The sequence below is a fragment of the Fonsecaea pedrosoi genome (genome assembly GCF_000835455.1).
Source record: "Fonsecaea pedrosoi CBS 271.37 unplaced genomic scaffold supercont1.9, whole genome shotgun sequence".
In the NCBI taxonomy this organism is placed as follows: domain Eukaryota; kingdom Fungi; phylum Ascomycota; class Eurotiomycetes; order Chaetothyriales; family Herpotrichiellaceae; genus Fonsecaea; species Fonsecaea pedrosoi.
In genome coordinates this window covers 87462-99961 of record NW_013550607.1, presented here as the reverse complement: position 1 = coordinate 99961, position 12500 = coordinate 87462, and the positions used below count along the sequence as shown (strand labels likewise).

General features: G+C 52.3%; 4 protein-coding genes across 4 annotated transcripts; 3 read left to right on the top strand and 1 right to left on the bottom strand.

The window, feature by feature from the left end:
• Positions 1 to 714: 714 nt before the first annotated feature.
• Z517_12143 (uncharacterized protein) lies at positions 715 to 2937 on the top strand (the record flags this gene model as incomplete). Its single annotated transcript, XM_013422557.1, has 3 exons — positions 715 to 1190; positions 1238 to 2792; positions 2851 to 2937. 3 exons carry the CDS (start codon positions 715 to 717, stop codon positions 2935 to 2937), a joined length of 2118 nt encoding a protein of 705 aa, XP_013278011.1.
• Positions 2938 to 3320: 383 nt separating this feature from the next.
• Positions 3321 to 3696, bottom strand: Z517_12142 (uncharacterized protein; the record flags this gene model as incomplete). Its single annotated transcript, XM_013422556.1, has 3 exons — positions 3321 to 3366; positions 3422 to 3592; positions 3650 to 3696. The coding sequence occupies 3 exons, from the start codon at positions 3694 to 3696 to the stop codon at positions 3321 to 3323; spliced, it is 264 nt and encodes an 87-aa protein (XP_013278010.1).
• A 365-nt stretch (positions 3697 to 4061) lies between these two features.
• Z517_12141 (uncharacterized protein) lies at positions 4062 to 6722 on the top strand (the record flags this gene model as incomplete). Its single annotated transcript, XM_013422555.1, has 4 exons — positions 4062 to 4239; positions 4291 to 5481; positions 5549 to 6119; positions 6209 to 6722. 4 exons carry the CDS (start codon positions 4062 to 4064, stop codon positions 6720 to 6722), a joined length of 2454 nt encoding a protein of 817 aa, XP_013278009.1.
• A 3206-nt stretch (positions 6723 to 9928) lies between these two features.
• Positions 9929 to 10511, top strand: Z517_12140 (uncharacterized protein; the record flags this gene model as incomplete). Its single annotated transcript, XM_013422554.1, has 3 exons — positions 9929 to 10156; positions 10219 to 10300; positions 10360 to 10511. 3 exons carry the CDS (start codon positions 9929 to 9931, stop codon positions 10509 to 10511), a joined length of 462 nt encoding a protein of 153 aa, XP_013278008.1.
• Between the last annotated feature and the right edge of the window lie 1989 nt (positions 10512 to 12500).

Below are 12500 nucleotides of genomic sequence, written 5' to 3'. Positions count from 1 at the left end.
CGAGGGCTTATGGAAGTCTCAAGAACTGAGTAGTTGTACGAGGTACAGAGTTAAGGTGGCACTCTGCTCTCGGCGTGAATTCGTAGATAGTCTTGGCGGGCCCGACCAATTTATCCGATGAGCCAACATCATTTGCTCGAGGGGTTGATGGACTCTTTGCTGGTGCTTGGGCAGTCACTCGTGACGCTTGGGGCACTGAAGCTGGGCACTCGTGGCGCTGCAGGCACTGCAGGCACCTGGACAGGCCAGTGACGTAACAAGCTAGCTCATTCCAACCCCCAACCCCGGATTATTCGTTGCTGGTTCACCGGCTGCGCACCAACCGGCCAACCTACGAGTACCTAGTTGAAGCCTGGCACCTGGGCAGTCGCGAGGTTGGGGGGCGCTCTGACACTCACAGGAAACACTCACACAGAAACCATTCGTGCCATTCCTCAACGCTCAAGAACCTTGGTGCGCCACAATCGTCCTGGGCGCAACGCAGGCAGCTACATCTCTTTCCCCCTTCTACTTTTGATCATCCCTTTCTCCTTCGAACCAACTCGCCTCCTCTAGTTATCGTCATCCCGCTCTGGTCGATGCGACAAATCATCACCTAAAGCTTCACCGTTTTCCCGCCTCCTCCATATATCGTGTCTACCACTCGGCGATACCGTCTCTCAAGCTCGACGACTCATCACATATCCCATCATTCTCTCCTCTAGCATTGCGGCCATGTCTTTAGCCGAGATGTCGCTCGAAAATGACAGTCGGCCGAGGGTCGACGGCTATGTCCAACCTCAAATGACCAAGAAACCACCATTCTCTGTCGAGGCCTCTGGCTACGAGAAGAAAGAAGGCGAAACCATCCCCCGACGCAATCCCCTTGCCAAAGACAAACTTATTGTTCGACCTTCAGATGACGTCAAAACCGTATTTGACAATCTCAAACGAGCGGCCGCCAAGTTTGGAAATGCCAAAGCCATTGGATCGAGAAGAATCATCAAGACGCACGTTGAAAACAAGAAGGTCAAGAAGATGGTCGATGGTGTTGAGCAAGAGGTGGACAAGAAGTGGACCTACTTCGAACTCAGCGGCTACGAGTATATGACTTTCATCGAGTACGAGAAGCTGGCCCTCGACTGTGGCGCCGGTTTGGCGCATCTTGGTATCTCTAAAGAGAACAAAATGCACCTGTACGGTGCCACCAGGTAGGTCTTTTGTATCCCCAAATCTGTGGCTTGTCTGACCTCTCTAGTGCTCATTGGCTGGCCATGTCACATGCTGCCGCCTCTCGGTCAATCCCGATAGTGACTGCGTACGATTCTCTTGGTGAGGAGGGACTGAAGCATTCTCTCGTCCAGACCGAATCTGTTGCCATTTTCCTAGACCCCAACCTCATCCCTACTTTGCTCAGAGTCATCAAGGATGTCAAGAACCTCAAGACTGTCATTTACAACACAGAACCAGAGGTCAAACAAGCAGACCTGGACAAACTGAAATCCGCTCACCCTGAACTGAAAATCCTCAGCTTTGAAGAGCTCCGAAAGTCTGGCGCGGAGAACCCTTCGGACCCAATACCCCCCAGCCCGGAAGATCTGGCCTGCATCATGTATACCTCCGGCTCCACTGGACCACCAAAAGGTGTTACCATCAAGCACAAGGCTGTGGTTGCGGCAATGGCTGGAGTTCAGACAGTCGTGGCCCCATACATTGGACCGGCCGATGCGTTGCTGACTTATCTGCCTCAATCGCACATTTTCGAATACATGTTTGAAAACGTCTGCTTGTTTTGGGGTGGAACCATGGGTTACGGCAACCCCAAGACGTTATCTGACGCCTCGGTACGGAATTGCAAAGGAGACATTCGTGAGTTCCGACCTACTATCTTGATCGGCGTCCCTGCCGTCTGGGAAAGCGTCAAAAAAGGCATTCTCGCCAAAGTCAATGGGGGCTCCTTCATAGTCAGGAACATGTTCTGGGGTGCCCTGTCACTCAAACAGACCCTCCTTTCAATGCACCTGCCAGGCGCTGGTCTTTTGGACGCTGTTGTGTTCAAGAAGTTGAAGGATGCCACGGGTGGCCGGCTTCGCATTGCCTTCAACGGAGGCGGTCCCATCTCGGAAGAAACCATCAAGTTCATCAGTTACGCGGTCACTCCAATGATTTCTGGCTATGGCTTGACTGAGACTTCTGCGATGGGTTGTATTCAAGATCCGTTGGCATGGGATCCCTACGCCTTGGGCGATATCACCGGATGTATTGAGATCAAGCTGGTTGACTTCCCTGACGCCGGGTATTTCTCGACCAACAAACCTCCCCAGGGTGAAATTTGGATTCGAGGCCCTTCGGTCACAGAGGGGTATTGGGACAACGAAAAAGAGACCCAGGAAGCGATCACCGAGGATGGATGGTTCAAGACCGGCGATATTGGCGAGTTCAACGCAAATGGCCACCTGCGCATCATCGACCGGAAGAAAAATCTGGTCAAGACATTGAATGGCGAATATATTGCCCTCGAAAAACTGGAATCAGCTTACCGAACCGCCCCTGTTGTCGGAAATATTTGCGTTTTTGCTGCTGCAGACAAGGCCAAACCAATTGCCATCATCGTGCCAGTCGAGGCCACGCTGGCGAAACTCGCGGCAGCCAATGGTATTCAGGGAGAGAATCTGGAAGAGATGGTCCACGATAAAAAGGTCAATGCGATTGTCCTAAAGGAAGTGCAGAAAGCAGGCCGTGAGGCTGGTCTCTCTGGGATTGAGATCATTGACGGCGTGGTCCTGGCTGACGAGGAATGGACCCCCCAGAACGTAAGTTTACCGGTCCTTCCTTTCTTTTCCCCCCACAGACTACTGACCATCTGAATAGGGGCTCATTTCACCAGCCCAGAAGGTTCAGAGGAAGAAGATTCAGCAGCGGTTCGAAAAGGAGATCAAGCAAGCCTACGGAGAATGAACTGAAAGTACCACAATATAGACATCGGCGCTTCTCACGAGTAATCCAATGTGCTGATCGGAATCAGGCTACTACCACGGTGGGTGGAGGAAAGAAATCGACCGAACGAGTCTGACGAGCAGGCACGGTGTTTAGGGATTGCTTCTTGCTGGTGATATCCCAATACAATATGTAATATACAATTGTTTGCGATCTTGTATTCATTCTGACGCATCTCAATTTGACCAAGCAAGACATCACAGACTATGGATTTATTCTCTCGTTCTTACAAAGTTCTTCAGAAGCAGAGCCCTTGTCCCAGGAACATCGTTCGACATTACAGGTTGTCAGCTTCTTGTTCAAAGCACCTTGCCGGTTTCCTCGAGGTCCTCAAACTCCAGAACTCAATGCTTCTTCGAGTTACTGGTGATCTTCCTGCCGTCGATAAGCCTGTTAAAATGTGTCAGAAACCTGATAGCAAATTCCGTCAGAAGGACACTCTTACCAATTTGCATTCTTAACCGCGATTCTCGGACAGATACCGTCGCTCTGACATTCGACAGGACAACATATCACTGGATCGTTGGTGCATTGATTGCAGATGGCGCTGCCTTCGTTGTCACTTTTGATTGGGATCGGGCTGAGGCTGTGGTCTGGGACGTGGACGCCGACCGGGCTGTATCGCGGGTCAGTCTGCAACAGGTGATCGGTGAGATCGAGCATGCCTACGTACCTGTCATTATTTCGGTCCAGTGCAAGCGCTGAGGTGCTCTGGAACATTGTGCTGACAGCAACCAGGAGAAGAGTGACTACCCTCATTTTTTAGACAGGCTGGAGAGCTACAGCTGCGGGAACTGCGAAAATCAGGCATTTGATGAGGAAACTGGGCGTCTTGGGCAAAGTGGCAATTCCTTATGTTCTACCCGATGGAATTTGTTGTCTCAAAAAGCCACATTCCAGCCAAGTACATTCCTCGCGGTCTCGGGATTCAGCTCGCGTCACAGGCCAGCCTCAAATCGACTCGTGTACTCGTGTCATGAGTCTTTTCTTTCCAACAGTATCGGACATCTTACCTTCAGCATATATTCATCCTGAAGTATCGCAGAGCATCCGGGTATCGGTGGAAAGCCGTGTGTTGCGCAAAGATGTATTCTCCTCTTCCTGCACTCGTCCTCGCCCTCCTACACCTTTCAGTCCGCATCAAGTCGGCGGCGGCGCAACAGTCGACCTACTGGCTCGCCAACAAGCCTCATGTGGGTAAAGTCACGTTTCAAGACCCCAATTATCCGGTTTTCCGAAATGTCAAAGCCTATGGCGCTGTCGGTGAGTCTTGATGGGTCCGAGACTACGCCGGTATACTCACATTGTCTATAGGAGACGGTCTCCACGACGATACTGACGCTATCAACCGAGCCATTGCTGCTCCTGGGACTCGCTGTGGCGGAGGCAATGCTACATTCGGGTCGTTTTGCCAGTCTTCGACAGTGACACCGGGACTGGTCTATTTCCCACCAGGAATCTATAACGTCTCGAAACCTTTGATCATGTACTACTTCACGCAGATGGTGGGCGACGCCGTCAACCCACCCACCATCCGAGTCAGTTCCAATTTCACCAATATCGTGGGATTGGCCGTCTTTGACGCAGACATCTACATCCCGTCCGGCAGCGGTGCCGAGTGGTATGCCAACCAAAACAACTTTTACCGGCAGATTCGCAACTTCATCATCGACATGACAAGCGCACCCTTGAAAACGGCAGGCATCCACTGGCAGGTGGCCCAGGCCACGAGCATGCAAAACATTGTCATCAACATGGTGTCCAAGGACGTGGTCAACAACCAGCAACAGGGCATCTACATGGAAAACGGATCGGGAGGTTTCTTTTCCGACATGGTCATCACGGGCGGCGCCATCGGGGCGTACCTCGGAAACCAGCAGTTCACGACGCGAAAGATCCAATTCGACGGCTGCTCGACGGCGATCAAGATGAATTTCGACTGGGTGTGGTTGTTCACTCAGATCACCATCACAAATTCCGATGTCGGCATCGACATGACCAGTGGCGGGTTTTCCAACCTCGCCGTAGGCTCTTTGGTCTTGCTTGACAGCACGATATCCGCGACTCAGGGCATCCTCACCCCCTATGCCCCGGGTTTCAGCTCGCCCCAGGCCGCGGGGACATTGGTCATCGAGCGAGTCGACTTCACCGGCAGCGGGGTCGCCATCTCTGCCGCTGGTGGCACTCAAGCGAGGACGATCCTCGCCGGCCAACAGTTTGTCGAGCTCTGGGCGCAAGGAAATGCCTGGACAACGGCAGGCCGGGCGCTGAATGGCCAGTACTTCAACGGCACGACTTGCTCTTACCAAAATGCCAGCCAGACGGCCTACACTGCGCAAGAAACGACCATTCAGCGGGCCCTCGCCCCGATCCCTCGCCCGTCCTCGCTGGTCGACAGCAATGGGCAATACGTGTACCGCGTCAAACCACAATACGAGAACCTTCAATGGGATACGGGGTTCCTCAGCGCCAAAGCAAACGGACTCGTGGGTGATGGGTCTACAGGTGTGTCTTTGTTGTCATTGCTGAAAGATGCCTCTCTACCTTTTGTCTAACATTTGCTTCTCATCAGATGACACGGTTGCGATGCAGGCACTCTTCAACCTCGCCCATATCACGGGCAAAATCGTCTACTTTGACAGGGGAGCTTACATCGTCACCTCGACCGTCAATGTTCCGGCGGACGTCAAGATCACTGGCGAATTGTTGAGCATCGTCATGGCGACGGGCCCGTTCTTCGGCGACGAATTCAACCCGAAGCCTATGTGGAAAATCGGCAATCCTGGAGAAGTCGGCACGGTCGAAATCTCCGACCTCATGTTCGAGGTCAAGGGCCCGTGTCCAGGCGCCATTATAATCGAGTGGAACATCAAGGCCGCTGGGCCGGCGTTGGCGGGCATGTGGGATGCTCACTGGCGTATTGGTGGATCGGCAGGGACAGACTTACAACAGGACATCTGTCTCAAGACTCCGGCGACACCGATCGCGGGGACGAATCCGGTCTTGACCAAGTGCATCGGCGCATTTTTGTTGTTACACGTCACGAGCCAGGCGGACGGGTATTTCGAAAACACGTGGGGATGGGTAGCGGACCACGAGTTGGATATGGCGGACCGGCAGCAGATTTATATCTTCAACAAAGGGTGAGTTGACAGAAGGGCCATTTTCGGACGAGTCACGAATGCAAAAGTAAGAAAAGAGTGTTTGACTGACCTGGATTGTTTCTCGGCAGTGGTTTCCTCATTGAATCCCAAGGCCCCGTATGGCTGTACGGCACGGCGGCCGAACACTCGGTCATGTACGACTACCAATTCGTCAACGCGAAGGACGTCTTCATGGGCCACATCCAGCACGAGACGGCGTACTTCCAGGGCAACCCCAACGCGCTGGTGCCCTTTACGCCGCAGCCGTCGTGGCACGACCCGGACTTTTCGGACTGCGTGCAGGCCAACTGCGCGCGCACCTGGGCCGTGCGGTTCGTTAACTCGAGTTCCATCTTCATGTACGGCGGCGGGCTGTACAACTTTTTCGAAAACTGGAACACGCAGGCCTGTCTGGGCACCGAGAGCTGCCAGGAGCGCATGGTCGACTTCCGCAACTCGACCGACATTTACCTCTGGGCCCTGAGCACAAAGGGGTCCCAGTTCATGATTAGCTACGAGGGCACCGACCTCGTGCCGTACAGCGTCAACAAGGCAAACTTTTGTGAGACGATTGCGCTCTTTGAGCTCGCGAGTGAGCAGTGAGATGCAAATAACTCACCTGCGAGTTAAGAGATGTGGGGTTTTTGGTTGGCACACGGGTATACTTTTGGTCCCTTTTTTTTTGTCGTGGTGGCGGGTATAATCTGAGCTGATCTGATGTGATGTGAACTCGACGATGATGGGAGATTTTGGCAAAGGGAAAAGGAAAGGGGGCTGTAATCAACACCACTGCCCGATCAGTCTCACTGGGGGAGGGGGGCCAGGAAATCGTGAGGAGGGATTTTTCCCAAGTAGTGGTGGGAATGTTCTGGGATAGATCGATGAAGAAGAGAGGTACCCAAGACTTTTCGGTCGTGGCGGATATTCGTACTCGTTTGCTTAGCTCGAGACACCGTCGTCCCTGAGGAATGGCATGTCCGTCCACTCGACGATCTCAATAGATTGAACGAAACCCACGGACTTTGCACCTAGTCTCCCCTTCTACCGTGCACGAGATATTGTTCTCGTTCCCTCCCTGCCACCGCCCGCACAAGCATGGACGGAGACAAGAACGTCGCAGACGCAAGGTGTACGGGGAGATCAAGGCCTGGGCTCTTTTCACTGGACATCACCAATCCCGAGAGCCCACTGCATAAACGTGACGGAAAAACCAATGTGACATGCTTCTGGTTGTCCGTCCAGCCATGTCGATTTGTGTTCTGCTCGGCGTGATCCGTTTCTTCCTAGGAGCATTGTGTTTTACGAGGTACAGAGGGCTGAACAGCCCCCCTTCTTGGCGTGTGTCTGTAGGTGCATGTATGGTTCAGTCAGTCTCACCGCGTGGTCTGAGGGGTTGGACGAGCGGAGTTGGTGACAGTCCCGCAGCCTTATGAGGTGGTAGTCAACATTAGACTACGGGCGGCACAGCGAGGCACAAGGCACCACATGGAAGGTTCGAGTATGTCCTGACACAACACAGGACAATGCATTGGGTCAGATTTTGGAGCAACAATACCTCGTACGGAGTACACCGTGTTGTGGCCGTTGGTAGCTAGGATGACTGACGTTGTGCCAACTTCCTCTTACAAGATGAAAAAGCCACGGCAGCCGAGACCTCCGAGCATGTGGGAGGAGTTCGCTTAGGGTTCTCTGTTTGACAGCAAATAGCCGGTCTTAGCCAGCCCAACCAGCCCCATGGTCCCGAAAAATAAACAATGACAAACAGGGGCGTATGTACAAGGTAGATGGGAGGAGGGGTTTGGAGGGATTTGAAGGACGCAGGAGGGGTCGGTCGGATGGGGCTCAGGGAAGCAAATCCTGCCTGTCGATGTTTATGTCTGGAAATGTTGACCCGTCCACAGACCCCATGGCCGGCCTGGCCAACTCTGCCCGGTTTTGGTTTCTCGATGGGCCACCAGCCTCGATGCGATTCGGGGAGAGGGAGAGGGAACAATGGAACAAAAGTCAGACATGGTGATGATCCACGGTGCCTGGCGTGCAGACGTGCAGGAAGATGCCGGAATGTCTTATTGGTGACGTTACCCCGGAAGGACAGGCCGAGAACATGGGGTCCTTTTGCCCTAACTGTACTCGAGTATTGTAAGAGTCAGGTATTTTCAAATGACCATTGGGGGGTTTTGTAACCAACCCCGAGATAATACTTGGAGAGGGACGTGCATCCAAAATAAGGTGGCAATGGTGCTGCGGTGACAGTGGTGTGGTGATTGTGGTTTTAAGCTGTAGGCTAAGCCTCTGAATCCTGCTGAGGCGGGTATTGCTTGGCGAAGAAGGATTAAAGAATGGGCTGGCATTATTGGCCTTTCGCTTGGGGAACCAGGACAACCAAGTGCGTGAGACTGACAAAGATTACTGCTATGTATGTACCGAGTACTCATTACCGAGTTACATACATGATGCAGTTTTTGGGAGGTGGTTGGTTTCTTGGTACCTGGTACCTGGCAACATCCTTCCGTACCTCTTGCCTCGTAGAGCTCCGGTGCAGGTACTCAGTCGTAAGATTGTCTTTTGGAGTGGTGTGGTGTTGTAATTCCATACGTCGCGGACAATGTCCATATTGAAACCCTCAGCGCGGCTTCTTCCTCGTCCAGGTGTGTACGAGGTAGGTACTTGCGAATGATGACCCAATGACGTAAATGTCGGCGGTCCGTCAGCCAAAAAGGGTATAGCGGTGACAGACAATATCATGCTCAGAAGTCGAACCAAGTGAGCATTGAGCACAATACCTCGTAGACCAAGTGTCACCAATGCACACCCAGTCCATGGTACGGCATGAACGACAGCCGTTGTTGGGCGTTGAGACGTTGAGACGTTGAAACCCCCGAAACCCCCGAGGAGGCTGGACACGAGATGGCTGTCAAGTGGACAACCCGTATAGCGCTCAACGTGGCCTAGCGGCTGCAACCCCTGCGAAACATGGCGAGTGAAAAAGGGCAAAATCTACACGGGAAAGACAACGGGCAGGAGACGGGGCTGGTCGCTAACGTACAGACCCTATTGGTCCACGACCCTGCGGGGAGAAGCTAGCGTCAGGCTAAGCCTCGGGCCAAGACTGCACTAAGAGTTACGCTAATAGTCCCCTTTTGGTATAGCGTAAGCTATTTTCACCACTTCCAAGAAACCGAAAGTTTGACTTTAACTGCCAGAAAACTTTGCACTGCACGTACTGCACGGCCTCTGCCTCACTGCCGTCCCATATTTGTCGACACAATGCATGAGGCCCATCGAGTGGTGAATGGCTGACCAGATGCAGACAGTCCATGCGGATTCGTCCAGCATTTACGACGTGCAGAGGTCCAGGGCTGTCTACAGGCCCACCTTACTACCCACCCCAGCTTGGTGCTGTCCTGTCCTCGCCTCGCCTCCTCTCTTAGACTGGCCAAGTGTCTTGCTCCGCCCGCCCACTCACAGTCCCCGCTCCTCTCTATTTCCGCTTTCAGTACCATCGTCAGCTGCGAGACGATGGAAACCAGGAAACCAACCCAGCAACAGGTCGAATTGCAGCCCAGCCATCATCATGCTATTTTGCCCATTGTGCCCTCGCCAGTCAAGGATATAAAGACATGACGGTAGGTTGTTCAATCGCCTTTTCTCTTCCTCCATCATCAGCCCAACAAGCACAATCCAAAGCAAACGATCTACTCCAAAAGATCTTCCTTCGCTTTCCCTCACAGCCTTTCGCTTTCGAAACAATCTCCATCTCCCTCGTTTTTAAAACAACCCAGATCAAATCACCCAACTCTTCAATCAAAATGAAGTTCTTCTCTGCTGCCCTCTTCGTCGCTGGCGCCGCTGCTGCTGCCGTTAAGAGAGACGGTGCCTGGAACGACTGGTCCAGCACCTGTGTGCCCACCACCGAATACGTGACTACCACTGAATACTCGACGGCCTACTCGACTGCCTACTCGACTGTCTATACCACCGCTTACTCCACCGTCTACTCCACTGCTTACTCCACTGCCTACTCCACGGTGTACAAGGTGAGATTTACCCCTCCAAAGGAACTTCTTGGGAGCAGCTATGCTGACCATTTCGTAAACAGCCAACCACCACCACCGCCTACAGCACCGTCTATTCCACTGCTACCGTGACTGAGACCAAGCCTGTCTACAGCACCATCACTGGTGAGTCTACATTTCGAGCACCCTTGGAACTTTGAACTCAAACTAACTCTGATTTCCAGTTCCCACCACGACCACTGCATACAGCACCGTCTACAAGACCGAGACTGAAACCGCTACGGTCACCTACACTGCCGTGCCGGAATCTGTCTACATCACTGAGACCGTCACTGCTCCTTGCTCCCAGACCTGGGGTGACTGGAACCGAAAGTGATTTTCTCCTGACTCCCCCAGTCCGAAGCTTTCTGAGGTGAGGGAGCGGGGATGAAAGCTGAGAAGCCACGGAACGGAGTGACGTGTGGAGAGGCATTGTGCACAAAAAGGGATTGATGAATGGGTTATGATTTTCCTGACCACTACCACGACTTATTTTGAAAACTGATCAACGATCAATGATCACCGACGACGACATGACATTTGTCAACAAAGCTCACAGCAACGGCGAAGGGGGAAAACCGGGAAAAAACGAAAGCATTGGGAAAAAGGAATTTAATATGGGCATGTGACCGGCACTGGCGGCAGGCAGCTTCTGTGCTCACTGACGACCAAGGCTCCTCTTTCCATTCTCAAACATACAAAGTGGTAATTCATAGTGGCAATACTGGGTACTTTTTACATATATATCTCGCATTGAGGTCCTGCAGTGACGTCTCTGCGACAATGACCATATCTTGGAGCTATCTTTCCCTGTTTCTTTGGAGTTTTTTCCCCTAAGCATTTGGTTTTTCTGGTTACAGGAGAATGGAGATGGTGGACGTTGAAAGAGGCCATGAGACGCGGGCAAACTCCTAGCTTCAACACAGACTCTTGGACTTGGTACCTGGCAGTGGTGGTGGTGGCAAGCACGGCAAGCATGCAAAGTGCAAGCTGGGATGGCACCGGATGTAATACAATTCCTGGATCGATCAAAAGTCCACACACACACACACACACACATACTCACACCTCTCTTGAGTTTATTCAGCTCGCTTTCTCTGTCCGTCTCTTCCCCTCTCTCTTTCTCCACTTGGTACGAGGTACTCTGCTCGGATACGCTGGCCCACTGCCTACTTAATCACTCACTCATCCATCCATCCATCCATCCATCCCGTCCAAGTGAGGTCAGGATGTAATGATGATGGTGATCGTGGACTGCAGGTGCTGACTGGCAGATACCCACCGTGGATTGAATTTCCTGACTCCCGGCTACTCATCTCCGTACAGAGAAAAGAGAGGGCGAACGATACAGAGAACAAAGTATGGTTGTAAAACTGGATTCAATCCCATCTACCACTGGCACACGGGCAATCACATACTATTCCATTAGGTATTGCGCACACACTGTTCGGTCACTCATGGCGTCCCCCTCCAGTGACTCTCGAGCCAAAAGCCCGTGTAAAGCAATCAATATATACGGCTCCATTCTCCGGGTTGTAACGGCAAATGCGGCACTCTCTCGCCCATTGAGAGAACCTGCCTCGAACCACCTTTCCATGGCTCCCACTCCCCTCAGCCTCAGATCCGCAGGCGTCGACAGGCCCTGGGCGGGGCTAGTGTTGCCCTCGCATTAAAAGGGCATTAAAGAGCGGGGGACCCACAAGCGGTTCGCCTATTCGCGCCATCCACAGCTGAAGCTAGAAAGACCCACTCTTGTTCCTCCTCCTCCTATAGGATAAGAGCTTGCCAGTATACGATGCTTACCCATGTACGGTAAGTACCTTGGTACCTTACTCATGTAGTACGTACGAGGTATGTATACCCATGTCCCACGTTCCCAGGTTTTTCTTGCTTTTCTTCCCACCACACACCCCGCAAACCAAGGTTCTTGGGTGGACCTGAAAGAATTTCGTTCCCTTGCGAGCTTCAACCACAATACCTACCCTACACAATCCACAAGTCGCCACCCCTTCAAGATCATCTCTTTCCCCCCCCTCATCCGGGGGATTTTCAGCCCGCACTCCCTATAGCCTGCACCACAGCTGTTTTGCACAAACCTAATTCATCTTACTTGGTGATACTCGTGAAATCGTCATTCGTAATTTGTAGGTAAGTTACGTAGGTAGGTATCATCGTACGGTTTTTGTTTAAAATCCACCGAACTCTTTACGCAAATATGCATGTACATTTACTTGGACTTGTTATCGTACTTTGTAGGTCAGCCCGGTGACATTTCCGGAATTTATTTTTTTTTTTTTAAGAAAAAAAGAAATAATTTGTAGTCACA